Source organism: Peromyscus leucopus, chromosome 8a, assembly GCF_004664715.2.
Source record: "Peromyscus leucopus breed LL Stock chromosome 8a, UCI_PerLeu_2.1, whole genome shotgun sequence".
NCBI classification, from domain to species: Eukaryota; Metazoa; Chordata; class Mammalia; order Rodentia; family Cricetidae; genus Peromyscus; species Peromyscus leucopus.
Window position 1 is genome coordinate 40,227,069 of NC_051085.1, and position 19,981 is coordinate 40,247,049.

The 19,981-nt window shown below is 46.8% G+C and overlaps 1 protein-coding gene across 1 annotated transcript; it reads left to right on the forward strand.

Annotated features, from left to right (window-relative positions):
- Positions 1 to 2,349: 2,349 nt before the first annotated feature.
- Positions 2,350 to 19,582, forward strand: LOC114687023 (sperm motility kinase Z-like). The gene is made up of 7 exons (XM_028861738.2): positions 2,350 to 2,634; positions 3,101 to 3,201; positions 3,937 to 4,047; positions 5,153 to 5,238; positions 12,773 to 12,821; positions 13,531 to 15,075; positions 18,994 to 19,582. The coding sequence occupies exon 6, from the start codon at positions 13,545 to 13,547 to the stop codon at positions 15,033 to 15,035; it is 1,491 nt and encodes a 496-aa protein (XP_028717571.1). The 5' UTR covers positions 2,350 to 2,634; positions 3,101 to 3,201; positions 3,937 to 4,047; positions 5,153 to 5,238; positions 12,773 to 12,821; positions 13,531 to 13,544; the 3' UTR covers positions 15,036 to 15,075; positions 18,994 to 19,582.
- Positions 19,583 to 19,981: the final 399 nt, after the last annotated feature.

Consider the following 19,981-nt stretch of genomic DNA (forward strand, 5'->3'; position numbering starts at 1 on the left):
GTGTATTTATTTGGACCCCTCAAAGAGCAAAGAGTAAAAGCAATCAACAATGTAAGAAAAGTATTTTTCACTACACGGTATGAATACTTCCATAATTCATATCTGTTACCTTAAGCTCATACCACTTATATCTGACTACTAAAAATCCCAACAAAAATATTTAACTGATCATCTTTTTATGTAATCACAAGTATAAAACCAATAAATTAATTAAAGGTCAGATAAATTACCATATTGAAGGACCTTCTTCCTCCTATCCAATAGTTTTACTGAAATGCAAGCATGAAAATCTATTTTGCTGGAGATCTCTTCAGATAAATTAACTTTCCTGCAAACATTTTCTCTCACCACTTCATTCAGGGCTGATGCCTTGGGCCACCTGATAAGCATTTATTAAATGTTTATAAAATGACCACCGCTTACAAGTTTTCAAAGGAAAATTTACCACTTGCCACCAAATTCAAGCCAATCAAAATGCCAAGAAATGTTTTTCGAAATACTCAAAGCACGAATAGTTTTAAGAGTGAAAATATTCAGGAGCACATGATAAAGTGCCACACCTTGACTTGTGCTAACAGCAACTAGATGCAAGGAGATCCTGGGTACTACAGAAGAAAGTCTCCCTGCTCTCTCTGCATGGAATGGAAAGTTACAAATGGAAATACATGATGTAAGGAACAAGGACACCAGTAGTGACAAAGGACCCTCCCTGAGCAAAAAGCCAAGCAAAAATTACCCTGAAGAAGCAGTTGAACAGATTAGCCCTTGCCCTGAGCAAAGTACATCCATGTGCAAGCATGGCATGCTCACTGCAACCTTTTGAGATGGGAACAGGTATCCTGACCTGATAATGACCAAAATCGTAGACAAATGAATATTGGAACTGGTGTGGCTACACCCCATTGCTGTACACTGCTGTTCTTATGGAACTCCATCCTCGACAATCAGCCAGCTTTCTACTGTCAACAATAACGTCAGGAAAGTAACAGATAGACAGAGTTTTTGAGCAGAAGGAGACTTATGTGTGGATATCTGTGTTTTCATTGTTCTTCATTCATCGTCTTTCTCACAGTTTACTCCTGTGATCTCAATCCTCCAGTGACTTGCCCCCATCTCCTCAAACCTTTGTTGACTTCTCACTCACTGACCTCAAGATGCACATCTCACCCTGCACTCAATGGAAGAGTACAGAGAACTAACCTAGAATTTTCTCTCATCCCTGGATTTATCTGTTCACAGTAGGGCATTTCATTGCTGATTTCATTTAAAGGTAGAGTCCAGAGATGTATGTGCAGTACATTTATGAACACACGGAAACATATTCCTTCACAACATGTGTTCATATATATTCATATATACATGTTCTACGATAAGATGGATTCTCCGCAGTTGGAAGGAACTGTCACAAGATTCAATTTTTTATATACAACATTGTAGTTGTACATTTAAGCATTATTTCCCTATGAGTTATAATTATATTAATGACTCATTTGCTAAATTTGCATATATAACTGGTGTCTGTCTAGTAAATAAAACACTTTGTGAGTTGTTTTGATGTAAACAGTCCAATAATACAATGTTTAAAAAAAAATAGCCAAATAACTCTTCCTCCTAACAGGACTACTGCATGGCACACAAGAAAAGCAATTTTAGTGGTAATCCATCAAGGTGAATTTACTTTTCTGCAACATTTTTCTCAGCATAGTATTAAGCTGAACATGCTTATCACATTGTACAGACAAAGCAGTAAATACTTATTAAATGACCAATTTTTTTTGTTTGTTTTTTGTTTTTTGTTTTTCGAGACAGGGTTTCTCTGTGTAGCTTTGCGCCTTTCCTGGAACTCACTTGGTAGTCCAGGCTGGCCTCGAACTCACAGAGATCCGCCTGCCTCTGCCTCCCAAGTGCTGGGATTAAAGGCGTGTGCCACCACCGCCCAGCTAAAATAACCAATTTTTTTTTTAAATTTACAAACAACCACTCACTGCCCAAGCTAAGCTTATCCCAATGCTCACAAGTGTCTCTGGGAATGCCCCCATGTCGACCAACTTAACAATGAAAACATTCACCTGGTCTATGGACGTTCAGCAACATCAGCCTGGCCCTGAGCCACTTAGTGGGCTCTGCATGGGCCCTCGATGTCACCCTGGGGCCACCTGAGCTTCTGTGGCCGCCTAGGCAGGTGCGGGGTGCTCCTGAGCTTGCTCGGAGCGGTAAGAGACAGAGGCGTCCTCACTTGACTGAGCTTTGCCGTTGGCGAAGGCCAGTGGGACCGTTGGTGAAAAGGGCGCGTGCTCTTGTGCCATGTGACCACAGGACCCGACACCTGCGGGTCTGCGGAGGCCGGCGGACCCAGCACCAGCTGAGAATGCCAGTGCTGCCTCCCTACCCCAGTCCCGCCCCATCTTGTGGCCACGCCCCACTCCTCCAAGCCCCGCCCCTAGCCCCGCCCAGCCCAGCCCCTAGCCCCAGCTTAACACTCTCTAGCAAGCCCCTTCCACCCGGGGAGTCCTATTCACAGCATGAGGTGCCTGTACGGACTGGCACTGTGCAGCTCACTGGAAATCGGTCACTTCCCAGGGACCCCAGCCCTACAGTATTTTTCACTAAGCCTGGGAATTTAGTGAGGCTCAGGTAACTGGTGTTCTGTTGTGGCAGCCACGTTGGTGCTGGTTTAATTCCACCGTAGCGGGGAGTGATTATTATTAATGCCTTCTGCGGGCCCAGTCTTGTAGTACGGAGTTCGTGCCTGGTTTACATTCGCTGTTGGGGTCTTGCTTCCAAATGTGGCCTTTACTCTCAAAGCCCAGAAGGCATTTTCGCGACCTTAGCAGACGACAGTACTTAAGAAACGTCCGGGCTTGCACTGATAACATAAACTCCCCCAAACAATATCACAGGCAGCTTTTCCCGCTAGCTCCTTCCTCCCCGACCTTGGCATCGAACCTAGTAAGTAGATCAGGCTGGCCTTGAACCATGGTGAACCTCCCGCTTCAGCCTTCTGAGTGCTGACATTACATATTCACAGGACAGGCGAGTTTAAACCGGTCTGGTAAAATTAACAGATTGCAGCCACTGTTTTTTTATTTCACCCTTTCAGTGAACCATCAATTACGCAACCGTATCAGCCATCTTTTGAAGATTCTGCCTACTTAAATTGTACGCTAAAATGTTAACATTGCAAAAAAATACTTGAAGATGGTAGGTACATTGATCGGGCATGTGAATGTGAAGAGTTGTAAACTGTTTTTGTGGTTGTGTTTGTGATACTGGGGGTGGACTCAGCATGTCGCCTAGGCAAGCACATTTCCTCTGATAAATACTTCCTGGTTTTTTGAATAAAATAATTTAGATTGTTATTGTTTTATGTTGGCATTTAGAACAGATTATTTAATTTAGTATGTGTCAATGTGGGTGAAAACCGTGGATTCCACATACATTAACTCAACATCCTGTAAACATACTAGAGTAGTGGTCCTCACTAGACGATATGTTACCGGTTTCCCTGTTGGATCCATGGGTGGATCAGATCTACACATGGTTTGAACTCACGTCAATGAAAAGCAAGAGAAAGTGTCTTTTCTCTATGGAAAGTATCTTTCTTTCCACTTACAGCTTAATTAAATGTTTTCTTTCTTCTTGTCAGATTTCCACAAATTTCACATCATTCTTCAAAATGATAGCCATGTTTCTAAAATTTTCTCGAACGTGCCATGTTTATTGTCAGCACAGTGATTAATGTCTCTCAGAATATGGAAGAGACAGTGTGGAAATAATGTCTATTTGTATTTATTGCTTTGGAAACATAGGCATGACATCAGAGAAAGATCTCTATTTAAAGTAGCAACCTGTAAGGGATGAAGAGGTGACCAGCTGAAAAAGTGCTTGCGCAACCAAGGAGGACCCAAACTGAGCACAATATGTTTGTTCCTCTAGGTAAAAGATAGTAAGACCCTGTCTCAAAAATAAAGTAGGGAGTTGTTGAGGAAGAGATCAACTCTGGATTGAGAGAGGTCGACACTGGATCTTGACTTCTGGATTCCACAGGTGAACACACACTCACCCATCTATAAACATAGGCAAACACATGTAAACATGTACACACAAAAAAAATTAAGCAACCTTTGGAGGGAACAAGGGTCCTTGCACCCACAGATCACTAGAGAAACCAGGAATGCTAAACCCACAGGGACTAAACTTCTCAACGGGGAAGCTAAAATACCTGTTTTCCCACCCAAAAGACTAGGAGTGGATTTTGTTAAGGACCCGGGGACCTTTTTTGCTATCTATGGAGGCAGACCTCACCTACCTTTATTATAGTGGCAGACCTCACCTAAATTTTCCAGAATGATTATCCCATACCCTTCCCTCCCCGAACCATTGCCCATCCTTAGGGGAGATGTCACGTGTTCTTTATGGCCTGCTTGGATTCTATGCTGTCTATCAGAGAACTCACTAGATTCTAGGCTTTTTAGCTATAAAACCCACCCTCACGGTCACGTGTACTGTGTAAACGAGTCTCTATGTAGTCACACCTTAAGCTTTATTGTGCACCTAGAACTGGACTGATTGTTGCCTGAAAACTTTTTCCAAAAAAAAAAAAATGTTTGAACTGTGTTTTAAATATGCTGACATGAACAGCCTGGCATTAGACTCCCCCAAGTCTGACTCAAGTTGACAGAGTCGACCTGGACCAGGCTTTCTTTCTCGTCTCTTGCTTCCCTGTTTGATGCCTGCACAGATACTCCCGAACACCTTTGTAAAATTATCAATGTTCTGCCGTAAAAGGGCTGTCAATAGTACATTATGTTTTTTAGCCTTACACCCCAACCTCTGCGTACAGTCCCAGGGACTGTGGGGCCCCAGGCAGAAAGATGCTGTGAAATGATTAGTTCCACACCATCATAGCCAAAACAGTGAGGGAGGTCTGAACTGAAAACAGTGTTTATACATTTTTTAAAACTGGGAAAAAATGAGTCTCTATCAACAAAGGCTGACTCAAGAATTAAGAATATTTTTATATAGGTTTTAAAGTTTTCTGACTTTTCCATGCTTGTCTACTAATTTGATTTTATAATATGGAAATAAAAATTTTAATGTACAGGAAACAAGCTGGGCAGTATGACAAAAATTTCTGTTTCCATCTACTCAGGAGGCTGAGGCAGAAGAAGGCAAACCCAGGAACCCAGTGCATCCTGTGCCACAAAAGGAAAACCCGGGTCAACAGAAGGAGGGAAAGTAGGTAGCAATTTTGTACTTGTTTATGTGCTTCCAACTGTGTGCTTGCTAGCCTTCTTATGTTAACTTGACACAAGCTGGAGTTGTTTGGGATGAGGGAGCTTCAGTTTTGAAAATGCTCCTACCAGATTGGCCTGTGCGCAAGCCTGCCTCGGGCGCATTCTCTTACTTAATGATTGGCGTAGGAAAGCCCAGCCCATTGTGTGTGGGGACAGCCCTGAGTTGGTGGTCCTGGGTTCTAGAAGAGAGCAGGCTGAGCAAGCCAGTAAGCAGCTCCCCTCCATGGCCTCTGCATCAGCTCCTGCCTTCCAGGTTCCTGCCCTGTTTTGAGTTCCTGCCCTGACTGCCCTCAGCAATAGAGTATGCCCTGAAAGTTATGAGGTAAACATCTTTCCTACCCAAATTTCCTTTGGTTGTGGTGTTTTTTTTCTCACAGCAATAGAAACCCAAACTAAGAGTTGGTTAAACTTAATGTTCTACAAGCTTGACTTAAACAAACTCAGGTGCATTGCTAAGAACCTGTGGTCTGGAGTACTGAACATTTCAGTTGCATCTTTTGCTGAGGGTCAGTCTCACAATGCTGACATCAAGTTACCTGCCCACTACTCCCGCATCTGGAGACTGCATCCTCCACTGCTGTGGTGTGGAACGTAGCCCTCCGCCAAGGCCTACCGCTGCTGAGGCTGGTGCGCTCTTTAAGATGTTAGTGTTCTTTTGGGCTTTGTGACACAGCTGTCCCACAGACCTCCTCCACCATGTGCTCCTGATGGCGTGATGTACTGTGCTGCCGTGGGCCTAAAGCAGCCAAGCCGGCAGCAAGACGCTTGAACCTCTACAAATAGGAAGTTGCCCTGAAGTCGATTTCCTTGGGCTTTCTATCACGCCACTGGCGACCACGTGACAAGCCTCGAGAGGACAAATCATCATTTCTTTACACAATTAGAATCTTTTCAAGCCTGCTGTGTGTGCACACACCAATAACTCCAGTATTTGGGGAACAGAAGCGAGGAGGATCCTCAATTCTAGGCAATGAAGCTTCCTGACGATCACTTCCCAATGATCACTTCCGGATGATCACATCCTTGCCACCACTGCCTGGCAGCTGCCTGTCTCTGTTGGTGGAGTTTAGTCTGAAAAGTACTGCCATCATACTGGCTTCTGTCAGAGTCACAGACTCCTGAGAAGAATGAACCCCGAATAGAAATGATTAGCTCTGGATCCCAATTTTGAGAGTCTCTTCTATTTTCGATAGCATGGCCATTCAAAGTTTTTTGTTTGTTTGTTTTGTTTTCTGTATTAAGAAATTTTCTACTCACTCCACATACCATCCATAGATCCCCCGTCCTCCCTTCTCCCACCCCCCAGCCCTCTTTCCCAAGCTACCCCACATCCCCACATCCCCCAAATAGAGGTCTCCCATTGGGGAGTCCGTAGAGCCCAGCACACTGAGCCTAGGCAGGTCCAAGCCCCTTCCCACTGCACCAAGGCTGTGCAAGGTGTCACACCACAGGCACCAGATTCCCAGAAACCTGCCCATGCACCAGGGATGGATCCCGATCCCCCTGCCTGGGTGTCCCCCAAACAGTTTGAGCCAAACAACCGTCTTCCCTATCCAGAGGGCCTCGTCCAGTCCCATGGGGGCTCCACAGCCACCAGTCCACAGTTCATGGGCTTCCACTAGTGTGGCCGGTCATCTCTGCACGTCCTCCCATCATGATCTCCACGTCCCTCGCCTGCAGAATCCCTCCTCTCGCTCATCAATTAGATTCATTCAGGGTTTGTGATGAAGTAGTAGTGCCTCGAACTAGAGAGAACGCGGTAGAAGAAATACGTTTAAGGTCATGGCCAGAAAGCAAACAAGGAAAGGAAAATAAGCCTGGTTTCTAGTCGTTTGTGTGTGGTAGTGACCAGTGGGGGTCTAAAAGGGCCTGAAGAAAATTGAATGTATGTTTATTGTTCTCTGGGGGTGAGGGGTGGGGGTGGGAAAGCATCAAGTATGGCCGGATACCTACCATTTGTGCGGAAGGAGAGCATTGTCCATCCGGAGTTGATCCATGGCAGTGTATGTGAGGTATCAAGCGGTGGGCTGTCCAGTAGGGTTTGATCACTAGTGGCGTGAGTGTTGGTTGTGGTGCCGGGAGGGTGTCCTGCAGAGTCGGATAACTCGCCTTGTATGTGGGTCTGCGGGGCTGGGTAGAAAATTGGGTACTGAGAAATTTGATGGGAAGAAGGTGTCCAGCATAGCCTGGAACTAGAAATGTATGTGGGATGGTAAAAGGGTGGGCATCTAAGAGGGTCTAGTCCCTACCACTGTGTGGGAGAAAAGGGGGTAGGTCCAGTATGGCCAGACACACAGCAGTGTGTAGGGTAATGGGGGCGACATGGTGGTGCTGGTCCCATCTTGCTGATAGTATAAGCTGAGTAATAGTAAGACGTCCATCATTGGCTGATCCCTGGCAGTGTATGTGGGGTTCTGGCCAGAAATCCAGAAGGGCCTTTTATCTAACAGTGTATCGGATCTGCTCTGTGACAATAATTCACATGACACAGTGGTTCTCAACCTTCCTAACACTGCAACCCTTTAAAAATACAGTTCTATTTTACGAGCCGGGCGTAGTGGCGCACGCCTTTAATCCCAGCACTCGGGAGGCAGAGCCAGGCGGATCTCGGTGAGTTCGAGGCCAGCCTGGGCTACCAAGTGAGCTCCAGGAAAGGCACAAAGCTACACAGAGAAACCCTGTCTCGAAAAAAAAAAAATACAGTTCTAACCACTGTATGGTTGTGGTGACCCCCAACCATAAAATTATTTTCATCGCTACCTCCTAACTATAATTTTTCTACTGTATTGAATCATAATGTAAATATCTGATATGTGACCCCCCCAAAGGGGTCTTGACCCCTAGGTTGAGAACCACTGACATGACCGATCACTGAGCATGTAAGTTGTGTGGTAGTCAGATGTCCAACAGGACCTGTTCCCTCGTAGTGTGTTTAGGGCATCAGTGAGGGTGGGAAAGAATCCAGTAAGGGGGTGCCTGTCTGGAAACACAGCAGTGTGTTTCTGGACAGAGATAGTAAGGGGAATGTGTCCAGGAGGGGCTGATACCTGGTATAATGGGGTAGGGGAGGGGAGGGGTCTAGCAGGACCCAAATTGCAAGAGTGTACAGTAGCCCTCCTACCTTACAGTGCATGCAGTTTGGGGTAGCATTGGGTATTGGTACTCCATAGCTTAAGTAGAGAGGTGAAAGGGGTGTGGTAGCCAGCAGGGGTTGATATTTAGTGTTTTACATCAAGTGGTAAAAGGCTTATACTCAGCAAGTCCTGGTAAGTAGTGTTATATTGTGGGGGTACCAACCCCCTCTTTTTCCCCAGGGCACTCTTGAGTAGGGAGAAGAGAGAAATATTTAGATAGACATATGGAGAGGAGAGAGACAGATAGAAACACAGGACAGCCTCGGGAGGGCCTGGGTCAAAACCCACCGGCTCCTTCTGTCTCTTCTAAAGGGCTATTCGTAGAAATGCCAAAGGGTGGAGCAAAGGACCTCCCCCTAGCACAGCCAAGTGCAGACCCTTCCAAACACCTGGTAACCACGCACATGGTCATCCATCAGCTGGTGACCACGCACGTGGTCATCCTTCTCCTTATGCAGCCCTGCTGGGTAGAACAAGCTCAGATCTCACCAGGACCCCTCTGTGGGCTCCCACATTATGTGAGCAAATGGAGGGGAGGGGAGGGCCTGATTCCCAACCTAGATGCACTGGACTTGTTCGCTTCCGACTGTTGTCTCACACACTGTTAGATTTCACGCTATGCTAGCCCCACCCCCACTTCCTCCACACCATAGACACTTCTACATATCAGGCCCCGCTGGACAGCCTACCACCAGACTTCCGCTTACGCTGCTAGGGATCAGGTTGCACTGAAGACCCAATCCTCCTGAGGCCCCACATACACTGCTGTGTTTCAGGTCAAGGTGAGTAGCCCTAGGTCCCATACGAACTGTTAGATTCAGGGCCTTACAAGAGAGCGTCCACACACTGACACCTAACATGCTATATGTCTTACCAAGCCACGCGGGGCATCCCACGGTTAACGCTGGACAGGCATACCCTCGTTGTAAGTGCAAACAATGCCCTTGCCCTCTATCCTACATGAAATACTATGCATACGGTTGTCTTAGTAACTTTTCTATTGCCGTGACAAAGCACCATGACCACCAAGGCGACTTATAAGTCAAGGAGTTTAATTGGCTTACAGTTCCAGGTGGTTAACGTTTATGATGGCAGAACAGGGACACTGGGGTAGGGGGATGGGGTAACTCAGAGTTCACACCACGGTCCACAAAGAGGAAGCAAAGAGGGGTCACACTGGGAATCACACCAGTCTTTGAAAATTCAAAGGCCACCCCTAATGACACCTCTTCCAACATGCCAACACATCCTAACACTCCCTGACAGTTCCACGGACTGGGGACCAAGTATTCAAATAAATGAGCCTGTAGGGGCCATTCTCATTCAAACCACCACACAAGGCTGATGTCCCCATTGACACCCAACACATCCTGTTTTCACTAGGCCCTGCTGGACAACGCTGTCTCTCTGATCCACTGCCCCGCATACACTGCTGGATATCACACCCTACACAGACATGCTACATGAGCTGGCCAGCTTCCCCACAGCCAGAGCCCACATGGTATCAGGCCTTGCCCAACAACCCCTGCAGCTCTGCATACACTGCTACAAATCAGGTCCCCTGGGACCCCTCCCAGCCCATATTTGTGATAGGTACCCAGCAGTGCTGGCTACATCCTACCTACAATGCCCCGAACAAACAGTGGTATTAATCACACCCTGCTAATCATATCCCCATACACTTACTGCTATGTATCAGGCTATTGTGGACCACTGACACACACAGCTCCAAATACACTTTCAGAACGTGCCCTGATGAACACAGCCCTGCCACTTGGCCAGACATATTACTGATTATTTGTTCCCTCTGCTCCCACCTGATCCCATGCACTACTAGATTTCAGGTCTGGTTAGACTCCCCCCTGCCACACCGTCCATGTCCCTCATACAGTGCCAGCATTAGTGACTGCTCACCAGCCCCCTGCATTGCCTCACACATGATGAGGTATCAGGCCTTGTAGGATAGCACCCATGCCCCACCTAGACTGCTAGGTACCAGCCTATTTAGGAACCCTCTCCTTCCTCTCATAAAGTACCAGCATCAGGCACTGTTAGACTCACGCTCCACTCCTATAGCTTTCCAGTCTACAAAGCAAGTTTACACGCCATGATGATCACTCCTATTTGCCCAGAAAAAAACTCTAGGGTCAGGTTCAACTAGATAGTAGTCCTGGGTCCCTGCCCACAAGTACTGCTGGGTATCAGATGGTATGTTCCTTCATGCCTCATATACAGTGCAGGATAGAAGACCATGAGCACCCCATCCCCCACAAATACACCCCATGCATGGCTAAGCATCAGCACAAGTGATACACCCTTTCTCCCCTAGTGTGAGACATCGTCTTGCTGCTCTCCCAAGACTGACTGCTACATATCAGACTTGTACAGCTCCACACTTGCCAACACACACACACACACACACACACACACACACACACACACACACACACACAATCAGTGACTGTGAGAAAGTAGACATCGAACCTAGCAGAAGAAATCAAGTGAGCTGTGGAGGCCCAAATTACGCAGGGTCAGAGAATCTGAGCTTGCTTTACCCAGCAGGGCTGCATAAGGAGATGATTTGGTCATGGGCATGTTTACCAGGTGTTTGGAAGGGTTTGCACCTGGCTGTATGGTGCACTTTGATCTAGCAAGGGGGAGGTCTTTTGCCTTTCCCCTTGACATGTTATAAGAAACCTTTTGAATAAACCTTCGAGGCTGTTGGTTATTGATCCAGGCCCTCCCCAAGCTATACTGTGTTTCTGTCTTTTTTCTCATCAGCTAGATCTCTCTTTCTTTCTGATTATTTTCTTATCCCACTCTCTTCCTCCTAAAGAAACCTTCAAAAAGGTAGGAGCTGACCTTCCACAGCTAGCATATAAGCATTCATTTCTCTCTGCTCTTGACTGTAGATGCCATGGGACTAATCCTTTGAGGTTCCTGCCTTGATTTCCCCACAACGATGGACTATAACCAGGAACTGTACACCGAAATAAACTAGCTTCTCTGCCATGTCGCTTTTTTGTCAGGGTATTTTATCACCACAACAGGAATGGCACCAGGACACCATCCCATGCCTGGCTCCTCTACACTGCTGGGAATCTGCATGTGGCCCTTGAGTGTGGGGGGCGGTGGGGTATTTAGCAGTTCTGATAGCAGTGTGGGGGCGGGGGTCCTCCAGCCATGGTGCCCAGCTTCAATCTCTGAAAGCCTAATGATCCTCTGCAGAGCCCACCTGAGCCAGAAGCTTTTAAGTCCTTTCAGTTTCTGTGAGATTTGCACAGCCATGACCTACACATGTCCTACTTACTGTGACCTCACGAGGAGCCATTGTGAGAGTCCACCCAGCGGATACAATGGTGTGGCCTGGCCTGGTTTCTGTGGGTCTAGGAGGCGGGGTGGAGTTTTAGCCTGTGTGATTTACTGATCTCTAGTGAGGTTGTGTGGTTTGTGTGCAGCGTGTGTGTCTGTGTGACTGTGTGTAAGTGTGTGTGACTGTGTGCTTTGTGTAGATACATGCTTGTGTATGTGTGAGTGTGTGTGAGTTCATCTGTCGGCCTTGTACAGCTACTGGGGAAGGCCAGAGCTCCACCATCAGTGACTCCCTAAAGGTAGGGTGTCAGTCAGCCTTAACTTCCAAAGCAGTCATTCCCCGGCCTGTGTTTCTCCACTTAAGCTAGGCTGGTTGGCCCAGGAGCCTCTGGGATCTGCCTCTGTCACCTGTGTGCTGAGGTGAAAGCTGGTGACACCAGGCTTGTTTCGTGTGGTGATTCTTTGTTCCCATTGTTGTGGTGGGGAGTGATCCTTTACGTCTAACTCAGGACCTCAAGCTTGCAAGGGAAATTCCTTACTGAATGCGGCCTCTCTCGAGCTCCTGGACACTTGGTTTTCTGTTTTCAGTTCTATTTATTTTTCTGCTTACATTCTTATTTTTCTTGGGTATTTAATGGTTGTGTTTGGGGCTTTTTTTTTTTTTCTTTACTTTTTCTGACTTGAATTTTTGTTATTTTTTCATGTCATTTATTTAGTAGTATAGCTTACATGTGGGATTTATACCTGTTTGGCTTATGGTTGGTTTTGATTTTTCAATACTTCTTGTTTGGTTTGCTTTTTACTTTTGCCTGTCTGCCTCTGTTTCCTTCATGAGCTTTCGTGTGCTTCTGTTTCTGTTTTGATTTCTTGAGGTGTCCTGGCTTCCTTTGGATTTCATTGATTGATATCTTAAGTAGCTGCTCCTTGGTTTGGGCTATTGGTTTTAAAATTTTGTTTTATTTCATATGCTTTTTCTCACTCATTTTTGTTCTATTCACATCTTCTCCTATTCCCCAATTCCTGTTTCAGTCATTCGAGTAGCATCCAGAACATTCCTGAGCTGTGACTTCATTGGATGGTGAGTTGGGTCTTGGCTTGGGTGTTGCGTTTGGGTTTTGTCTGTGTGTGTGTCTTCAGTGCTTATAGCACAAATCCTAATTGGTCTGATAACAAAAACCCAGAGCCAGATATTGAGTTAAATGCTGAAAGATCAGAAGAAACAAGCCACAGCCACTTCTCACCTCGCCAACTCCTGAGCCAAAAGGGGAAGATCCTGCCTCCAGGAATCCTCAGACTGAATGCCCCTGAGTCCTCAGCTGAACGGGGGCCCGAAATCCAGTCTCCTCCCCCCTTATATTCCTTTCTCTGCCCAGCCATATCACTTCCTGTCTCAACCTTCCTAGTGCTGGGAAGACAGGCTCTACCTAGCTCTCTTTCTCCTGTAGACTGGATTAATCTCATGTAGACCAGGCTCTAATGTAAATCACAGCTGCATTTGCCTCTACCTCCTGAGTGCTGGAATTAAAGGTGTGCACCACCACTGCCTGGCCTGTATGGCTAACTCTGTGGCTGGCTCTGCCTTCTGATCTCCAGACAAGCTTTATTTGTTAGAGCATGTACAAAATGTCACCACAGGTGCGCCAGTGGAAAGCTACTTGTTGGTGGGGTTTACATTCTGTCCTTTGTTTTGACTTTCTCGCCCAGGATTTTGGGACTTCCATTGCACATGTCTCTGTACACTCCCTTATATCTCCTGTCTCCCTCCCCTCCCATTCTCTCGGATGCAGCATCACTACCAACCATGTCCAGTGATACGGAGGAGGAGTCCTCAGAGCCCAGCACCGTGCCCAGCATCTTTGGGGAAGAGGTGTTCACCAGGCAGTACACCATCCTGAAGGCCTTAGGCCAGGGTGGCAGTGCGAAGGTCATGCTGGCCCTGCACCGTCTCACGGGCGCCACAGTCGCGGTGAAGGCTCTGATGAAGCAGGAGAAGCGGAGTGAGCCACCAGCGTCTGAGGTCGACATCATGAGGATGCTCAGACATCCTAACATTGTTTCCCTCCTGCAGGTGATAGAGACAGAGTGGAACATTTACTTAATTATGGAAGTGGCTGAGGGAGAACAGCTATTCAATCGCATCCAGAAGTCTGGATGCCTGAAGGAAGATGAGGCGAGAAGCATATTAGTTCAGCTGTTTAGTGCCATAGGCTACTGCCACGATGAAGGCGTCGCTCATAGAGACCTAAAGCCTGACAATGTCATAGTGGATGAGCACGGGAAGGTGAAAATTATTGACTTTGGCCTAGGTGTCAGATGCAGGCCTGGGCAAAAGCTGGAAAAGCCATGTGGCACCTTTGAGTTCATTCCTCCTGAAGTCTTCCTGGGCTTCCCTTATGATGGCCCCAAAGTAGATGTCTGGACCTTGGGGGTCCTCTTATATTATATGGTGACAGGGATTGTCCCATTTGCAGGGGCCACCTTGTCAGAACTCAGGGAACAAGTTCTGTACGGGAGGTATGACATCCCCTATCAGCTTTCCAAAGACTTAAGGAGCATGATCAGCCTATTACTAACCGTGAATTCAAGGCAGAGGCCAACTGTGCGGGACCTCATGAACCACCCATGGCTTCAGAAAGGGGAAAAGACGTTTACAATTCATTGCAATGGAGACACCAGCTGCCCAGACCTTGAGATTATGGCAGCCATGCAAAACATTGGGTTTGACACCCAGGATATAAGACAATCTTTAAAACACAGGAAGTTCAATGAAACCATGGCTGTATACTACCTACTGAGAGGTCAGGCATGCCAGGACTGTGACAGTAATGTCCACACAAAGATAATGAACCCAGGAGCAACACCTTTTCCTTCTGTTGAAGACCCTGACATGTTTTCCCTGCCCCTCAGGAGAAGGGCCAGTGAACCTTCTCTTCGGATATTAGTCTCACCCACAGAAAACCCTGATCAGAGTCAAAGGAAGGAGATGGATGACCCTGACCTGCCCGAGAAGACACCCAATCTGGGCAGAGGTCACAAGCGCTCTATGACTGCGCCATGTATTTACTTTCCAAGACACATTGTGATTGATGTGGAAGACACCAGCTTCTCTACTAGCTCCCGGTCAGAAAAGGCCTCAAGTGGCCTGGAACAGAGCAGAACTTCAATCTCAAGCTCCCTGCAGCCCAGGGGATGGGCAGGATGGAAGAAGAGGATTCTGACATGCATCCTCAGACTATGCTGCTGCATGTCACCCCACAAAAGGTGTCCAAGGAAAGTGTACCCCCCAAAGTGAGGGGACACTGAGATGACAAGAAGTGTGAGGCCTGGTCCAGGTATGTTTCTATATTTGCATTTATCTATGCTTTAACTCATGGCCTGTATAGAGACAAGTATTTTTAGGTTCTTGGTGTGCAATGAGTTGGGAGGGTCTATCTAGATACTATGTGATGTGAGCTCCTCTAACATCAAAAACAACTAAAATTCTTTCTTACTCCAAGAGGGAAGAACCAGGACTCAGTCACAATCAAATCAAAATGAATGTCCCATGTAAATCAGATGCTGTGGCTCAGTATCCCAAGCCCAGGCTCAGGCTCTGGGCTCCACTCATCTGTGTTCCTGTGATGTGGTGTCTACAGCACACACGTCTTGTCAGGTCAGCCTGATTAAAGCCACACCTGTCACTGTTCCTGGTGGTCATCCTACAGTCCTGGCTGCTCCACCATGCTGGAGTCTGCTCTGCAAGGAGGCTACGTCTTCAACAACGGCATCTCCTGGCCTCTCGCAGTGCCCAGCCTCAGCTGTTCACCACAGCCCTTTGACCCCTCAGCTTTCATGCACCCAACACCAGGACCACATGGGAAATTCTGACACATGATCCACTCTGGCTGCCAGCAGGAGATGCAGCCCTTGCCATCCCTGGACCACAGCTTCTGTGTGATGACCCTGAGGAAATACTTTCCAGGAGATCTTGGCTCCATGATGCCTGTGTCTTCTTAGTCATCGCTAATGTCTCAGCCAAAGCTAGGTTGCATCAATTGTCCCAACTCAGCAAGGTTTCTCCTTAATGGTTCTGATCTCTTGTTAATCAAAGCTGATTCTTCAGCCTCTGCTGACCAGAAACCATAGGTTCTTAGTTCAAAATGTAGACTAAATGGCTCTGATAGCATCTGCTTCTCTCTCAAACATCACCATCCAGGCCTCCATTCTATGTATTTCTCTCATCCTTCTCTGCCATCCCCCACAAGACAGCCCATTAAGCTTTGAGAACAGAGGCTCAGTGCAGGCTTCCAAACACTTCCACAATTCTCCCCATGCCAGCACGGTCAGCTCTATCACAGCAAAACCCCACAATCATGGTGCGATTTTCTGTCTTAATTTGCTTTCTGTTGCTGTGAAGAAACACTGAGTAATGTTGTCGGGGTGCAGGATTTATTTGTCTTTTATGTCTCAATAACAGTCTGTCATTACGGAAACCCAAGGTTGGAACACAGAGAAGGAACCTATGGGCAGGAATTGAAGCAGAGACCATGGAAGAATGTGTTCTCCTGGCTTGATCCCCATGATCATGTTCTGCTTCCTGCCTTATACCCCCAGGACAACCTGTCCACAGTGGCTGTGCCCTCTAAATCCATCATTAATCAACAAAATGCACCCCCAGACTTGCCTACAGGCTCTGTTGGAGGAGTTTCCTCAACAGAGTTTCCCTCTTTCTAGATGACCCTTGCTTATGTCATCCTAAAAGAGACCTAACTAGCACAGATCTCCACTGTAGTCCCCTAAAATTCAAAACCAAGCATATTTGTTTCAAAGTGTCTTACCGTACTTAGTATTTGAGTATGTGCTGGTCCCTCAACTCATAAACAAGGGGAGAAATAAGAGCAAACCAATGCAAGAGTAAAATTATTATCTCTGAGTACAACTAGAAGGTCCATTTCCATTTTCAAGAGATTTGACTGTTGCTTGTCCCGTGATGTAAAAATGGGAATGAGAAGCCAGAATTTCCACCTGGGAAGCTCATTCAAGTGAAAGCTTAATTAGATTCCTTTTGCAAATTATGGAAGTCCAGCCTCTTTAGTTTCCTTCCCAGGGGCCCAGGAGAGACACTACTAATGGTGAGAATATTCTGAGGGAAAAGAATCTAAATACACAGAGCTCTTTTATCCAGCCACTTTATTCCTCTGAGATTAAATTCTATCTACACAGCTTCAATTCTGTCCCTTCTCCTCCTGTCCTCTCATAACTCCAACTCATTTCCATCTCCATTCTCATCTTCATTCTCATTCTTCTCCATTTTGGTTCCTTCCCCTTCCTCTCCTGGAACTGTTTTTTTACTTACCCTCAGCCTGATTCTTATAAACCAATGCAAAGATGCCAAGATCCCTACAAGAGCCCTGATAGCCAGCTTTATTCGCAACCCCAAAGGGGGGTAAATAGAGGAGGTGGGGTCAGATAAGGCCTGGAATAAATCACAAAGGGAATCTATGTGCTCAAGATATATTCTTATATGTGGTTAAGGGAAACGTTATGAGTCTATCATAAATGTGCCGAAACTACCATCTTACAGGTGGTTAGGTAAAAGAGTCTATAAGTCACTAAAATAAAACTGCCTCTATTTTCCTATGCCGCTGTATACTGGCAGGGCAGATAACTCTGCTCAGAGCTAGGAAACCTACTCATAGCTACATTGCACCTGGTATGCAAAGAAACCTTGTGTTCTGAGTCAGTTGCTCTGGGATGCCATTTGGGCTGTGAGAGAAAGGAGGGTCTGAGCTTCATTTGCACAAGAAACAAAGCTATGAACCTAAGTTTGCCTGTCTCCTAGGCCTAGGATGCTTGAGAAGAATTTCAGGTAAAATACACTGTTAAAAGTTCTTGGGGAAGTATGAGCACATATGAAATTCATAGCAGGAAATAGCTGATGTATCAAAAGCTGAATAATACCAAATACTCCTTGAGATTTGGATTCCTCGGGAAGAACACCTTGATTTTTTCAGGTATAGCTTTACCATATTCAGCTGAATTCTTACTACAATCCTGCAGCTCATAACAGATTCCAAGGTGGCTATCCCAAAGATTGTCCCCAGATGACTTCAGCTGGATGTTTGTGTGCCTTCTGACTTGATCCTGTTATATTTTGTTTACTCTCCCAACTGGGCTGCCCAAATCTTCTATAGTTGATGTTTGCCAACCCCTAATGTGAGGTTGTTTTTTTCTATCAGCTATCTTGTTTGTTTTGATTTTAGAGACAGAGTTTCTCTGTGTAACAGTTCAGGCTGTCTTGGAACTTGCTTTGTAGACCAGGCTCCCCCTCACACAGATCCTTTTGCCACAGCCTCCACTGCCTTGATTAAAGGCTTGGACCATTACTGCCTGGCTCTGTCTGCTCTACTTTCTGACATTTTTTTTTTTTTACAAACTTTTTCTTCCTAGATGCTGAAAAACTTTCTTTGAAAACCAAAAGCACAGTGATTGTATATTCTTATTTAGAACACATAAAACTATCTTGCTCATGAAGACCCTAAAATGTTGAGCTAGAATTAGTAATGAGCCGAAAGATGTTAACCAGAGAATGAGAGCAGAGGAAGGTAGTGAGGAAGGTGTGGTCCTGGGTATGATGGAGGTGGATTTAGTAGTTAGATTGGAAAGAGTTCGGGGGGGAGTAAGTGACGAAGAACCAAGCTTCAGAGGAACCAGCTTGGAGAGCAGTGCAGAGAAGGGTGATCACAGTCATGAAGCATCCAGTCTTGTGCTCTCTTGCATTTTATGTGGCCAGCCACATGACACTTAGCTCCATGATCCTCTTGTCATCGTGTTGTCATTGTGTGGGACACACACAGCTGCAGGAGGAGGGTGTAGGAAATCCTGCCTGCTATGAGCTCTTCTTTCTTGGTTGGAATCCTCCTTTGTCTAGGAGGGAGGTAACACATAGTGGAGATTTCTACATGAGAGTACTCCTGCCATCTGGGAGTCTCTCGGGGAATTCCAGTTGATGAGAGAAGGGCCATTGATGCAAAATAAACAACTGGAAATAAACAGCATCAACTAGAACAAAAGGAACAATCCTCCTGGCTGCCAGACCAGGATACAGGCAAATCCTCAGCTGCAATCTGGGGACACCGTCCCCCATCCCTCCTGCCCAGCTTCCTCTTCCACATAGAAGGGACAGAGGGGACAGACAGCAGCTCTGCTGGAAACCACCCCACCACCCCAGTTCTAGCAGCCTTTGACTTGCTCTTCTCTGGATTTGACAGGCTTTCTTCTGACTGGCCTCTCCATCTCAGCACAGGCAGAAGCCCAGCCAAGCAGCATGGAAGTCTATCTTTTCCCAGTCTGCCTCTCATTGGCTCCTGTTTCTGCCTGGTGTCCTAGTACCTGGGTGACCTGACATCAGAGGAAGACTGGGGAGTTCACAGTCGGACACACTGCCCACTTGTCAGAAAAGAAAGAAGAGGGAGGATGGTGCTGCCCTCAAGACTTTCCAGAAATGGACCACCCCAGCTCAGGCTGGGAGCTCCTTCCTGCTCCTTCCACTAAAACTCAACCTGCAGCTACAACCGAGGGGCTAGCTCCTGTGGAGGGGGTTACCTTCAGTTCTGCCCTCTGGGACCTGCTGCTTCTGGGAACTGCTCTCCACAGAGGACTGCTCTTCACTGGTTTTTTGGGGCCTCTGAACGATGACAGCTGTAACTCTCCCAGTCTCTCTTGAATGGCATCCTGCTGCCACTGAGAGTATTAGAGTTCCTACTTTCTGGGTTGCATTTCTTTTGTGTGTGTGTGTGTGTATGTCTGAATGGTTGCTCCTATGTTGGAAATAAAACCCCCTCTTTTTGTCTCCCTTCACTGTCTGTCCATGCCAATCTTTGAGGTAAGGCAGCCAGCTGAGATGAGTAGGACTGACTGTGTCACAGCAGCAGGGAGTCCAGCCAGTGGCACCTCAGTTAGCAGGGACTCTCATCAGCAAAGATGCCAGTCAGTGGGAGCTCCAGCCAATAGGGATGCCAGTCAGTGGGAACTCCAGCCAATAGGGATGCCAGTCAGTGGGAACTCCAGCCAATAGGGATGCCAGTCAGTGGGAACTCCAGCCAATAGGGATGCCAGTCAGTGGGAGCTCCAGCCAATAGGGATGCCAGTCAGTGGGAACTCCAGCCAATAGGGATGCCAGTCAGTGGGAACTCCAGCCAATAGGGATGCCAGTCAGTGGGAACTCCAGCCAATAGGGATGCCAGTCAGTGGGAACTC

What these genes read in the sequence shown, in the direction of transcription:
- LOC114687023 (XM_028861738.2), top strand. Translation starts at nt 13,545, where the DNA reads ATGTCCAGTGATACGGAGGAGGAGTCCTCAGAGCCCAGCACCGTGCCC.